Below are 3,040 nucleotides of genomic sequence, written 5' to 3'. Positions count from 1 at the left end.
TACAAAGAAAATTAACCGAAGGAGACACACATTCTATTAACAGTGTTTTTGTGATTAAACTGCAATTGCAAAGTAGGATTCAGTATAAGAGTTAAATTAACAAATTTTTTGAGAATTAATGTAAAAAACTGTTTTTAAATTTTGTTCTCACTAATATTTGTATATAGGCAGGGCCGGCCCGGAGAGGAAGCAACCCAAGTGAATGCTTAGGGTCCCAAATTTTGTTTTCTTTAATAATTAAGGCATTTTTTAAAAAAGTTTTATCTAAGTAAGTCTATCGAAAAATATTTAAATTTATAGAAAATAAATAGATTTTTGCTTAAAAAATCAGATTTTAGTTAGAATTTGGGTCAAAATTTTCTACTTTTTGTGTGAATCTATTAAAAAGAGGTCTATAATTTTTTTTCTTTAATGTAATGGGTACCAAAAAAAATTGTTGCGAAGCCTCTAAACCGAATTGTGCGTAGGACACCAAATAATACCTGACCGACACTGTATATAGATTTTATAGTACAGAAAGTTAGATATATGCAAGAAAAGAAATGTTTTAGAGATGTTTTAGTTTTCTACCTTTTAAAATGGTGTGAAAACCTACCATATAAATATGCTCAGTTCTTTATAAATCCTTAAATAAACAGGCCCAATTCATAAGCTAAAACATGGGGCTGATCCAAAATGCGCACGCACGTGTAACAACCGGCCGATAGATAAGGGAGCTGACGTGGCGAATTAAATGTCAAAATCAGAAATTAAGAGTTAACTAGATCTCGCAATTTAGGGTTTTCAGTTTTACCTTTTTGGTTTGTTTCCTTTCTTTGTACGATCAAAACGGCTTCGAGTTTCTTTTTTCTTTAATTACCTTTTTTTCTCTGATCTAATGGCGATGGAAGATCAATCGGCGGCGAGATTTACCGGAAAAGTTAATTGGTTCAGCGATGGTAAAGGATACGGTTTCATCACTCCCGATGATGGCGTCGAAGAGCTTTTTGTTCACCAATCCTCAATCGTCTCCGATGGTTTCCGTAGCTTGACTATTGGTGAATCGGTAGAGTACACGATCACGCTAGGAGGCGATGGGAAGACTAAGGCCATTGATGTAACTGCTCCAGGCGGCGGTTCTCTTAACAAGAAAGAGAATAATTCCCGTGGAAGCGGCGGTAGTTGTTTTAATTGCGGTGAGATTGGTCATATGGCTAAGGATTGTAGCGGTGGTAGTGGTGGGAAAAGCTTTGGAGGTGGTGGTGTTCGTAGATCTGGCGGCGGCGAAGGTGAATGTTACAAATGTGGTGATGTAGGACACTTTGCTAGGGATTGTACTAGGCAGAGCGGTGGTGGGAACTTTGGAGGCGGCGGTGGCGGTGGCGGTCCGTGTTATACTTGCGGAGAGGTTGGTCATTTGGCGAAGGATTGTCGTGGTGGTTCCGGTGGAAATAGGTATGGAGGTGGTGGTCGTGGATCTGGCAGTGATGAATGCTACTTGTGTGGTGGTGTTGGACATTTCGCAAGGGACTGTAGGCAAAACGTTGGAGGTGGCGGCGGCGGTGGTGGGAACACTTGCTATACCTGTGGCGGAGTTGGCCATATTGCCAGAGTTTGCACTAGCAAGAGACCTTCTGGTGGTGCTAGTGGTGGTTGTTACGAATGTGGAGAATCTGGCCATATGGCTCGTGACTGTGATCGGAGAGGAAGCGCAAGCGGCGGTGGTGGTGGTGGCAGTGGCAAGTGCTTCAATTGTGGCAAGGAAGGTCACTTTGCAAGGGAATGTTCTTTGGTTGCTTAAAAGCAAAGAAGAGAGTAATGTTCATATACCTCTTTGTTTTCTATTAATCTCTACTACCTAATGCTCCTTTTTTGGTGTAATGACTATAGTGTGATTGCTAGAGTCGTTTAGGATGGTTTCTTTTGGCGTTTTTTTTTTCTTACCTCTCTATATTGCTCTTATGACTGGTATTTGCAAACCTATTCACTGCTTTTGTTGATCCTATAAGTTTGAGATTTGGATGATATGTGTGTGATTCGATTAGTTGCAGTGTCTTGTCTTTCTTTACAATGTGTGTGATGTGATGACATAAAGATCTAATCTTAGTCTGTGACTGTAATCTGTTTTGGTCACTTCTGTATACCATGATTGCTAAAACTGGACTGATCTCTTTGTACTATTGTGGGCAAATTTGATATTCAGTCTCGGTAGATCTTGTTTTAGGAGAATCTTGTAGTGCTTGTTGCATTTGTGATGATTCTTCCCGATTTAGCATTGGAATCACACGTCTGCTGTTATATCAATATTGATCGTCCTACCTAGATTGAAAGAATCTATAACTGAAGTATGAATTTAGATTGATATATAGCAATAAATAAACATACGAGTCATAACAATAACATACCTAGCCCTGGGCATTCGGTTCTTCGGTTTGGTTCGGTTCTTAGGTTTTTCGGTTCTTCGGTTCCATCCTCTTAGGATCCATCAGAGAACCGAAATGTTTTCGGTTCGGTTCGGTTAGACACGAGTTCGGTTTGGTTCGGATACAACAAAAGAATACCTATAAATAACCGAATTAATTTCGGTTCGGTTATATTTGGATAAAATTATCCAAATAACCGAAAAACCGAAAATAACCAAAAAATTTACAAAGTTCAAGTGACCACATCCATACTACAACCCTTGAAAAACAACAAAAGACAATCGCCAAACACATAATATAGTGTTTACGAAGTTCCAAATCCATCAAAATCTAACCATGGATTGGAAATCATCAAAAAACATAGAGGTAAGAGTCTTAAAACTTAAACGAGTACATTCTACAAGCTTTTCCAAGTACATAAATATGCTTGTAGGTTGTACTGATTGTTGATGCTCCTTTAACATGCTTATAGGCCAAACTCTACGAAAGATACAAAGATGAGGAGTTAAGAATCAACACAATAAACAATAATTTGATATAGAATTCTAGAAGAAAGAATGTACCTTTTTGAAGCCGATCTTGTAACTCGATGTCTGCTAGTAAATCAGAATTAGTGACCACCACCTTGTCATTCAAAT

The 3,040-nt window shown here is 38.6% G+C and overlaps 1 protein-coding gene across 2 annotated transcripts; it reads left to right on the top strand.

Annotated features, from left to right (window-relative positions):
• On the top strand, window positions 770-2,120 carry LOC104747619 (cold shock domain-containing protein 3-like). 2 transcript variants are annotated; one of them, XM_010469284.2, is made up of 2 exons: window positions 771-1,331; window positions 1,362-2,120. In XM_010469284.2, exons 1-2 carry the CDS (start codon window positions 878-880, stop codon window positions 1,778-1,780), a joined length of 873 nt encoding a protein of 290 aa, XP_010467586.1. In that variant the 5' UTR covers window positions 771-877; the 3' UTR covers window positions 1,781-2,120. The 2 variants fall into 2 exon arrangements, with proteins under 2 accessions (XP_010467585.1, XP_010467586.1); XM_010469283.2 differs by having other exon boundaries at window positions 770-2,120.

The sequence above is a fragment of the Camelina sativa genome, chromosome 15, assembly GCF_000633955.1.
Source record: "Camelina sativa cultivar DH55 chromosome 15, Cs, whole genome shotgun sequence".
In the NCBI taxonomy this organism is placed as follows: domain Eukaryota; kingdom Viridiplantae; phylum Streptophyta; class Magnoliopsida; order Brassicales; family Brassicaceae; genus Camelina; species Camelina sativa.
This window is presented reverse-complemented; position numbering and strand designations above follow the sequence as displayed.

Coding starts and splice junctions, on each gene's coding strand:
- LOC104747619 (XM_010469283.2), top strand. CDS start 878: ATGGCGATGGAAGATCAATCGGCGGCGAGATTTACCGGAAAAGTTAAT.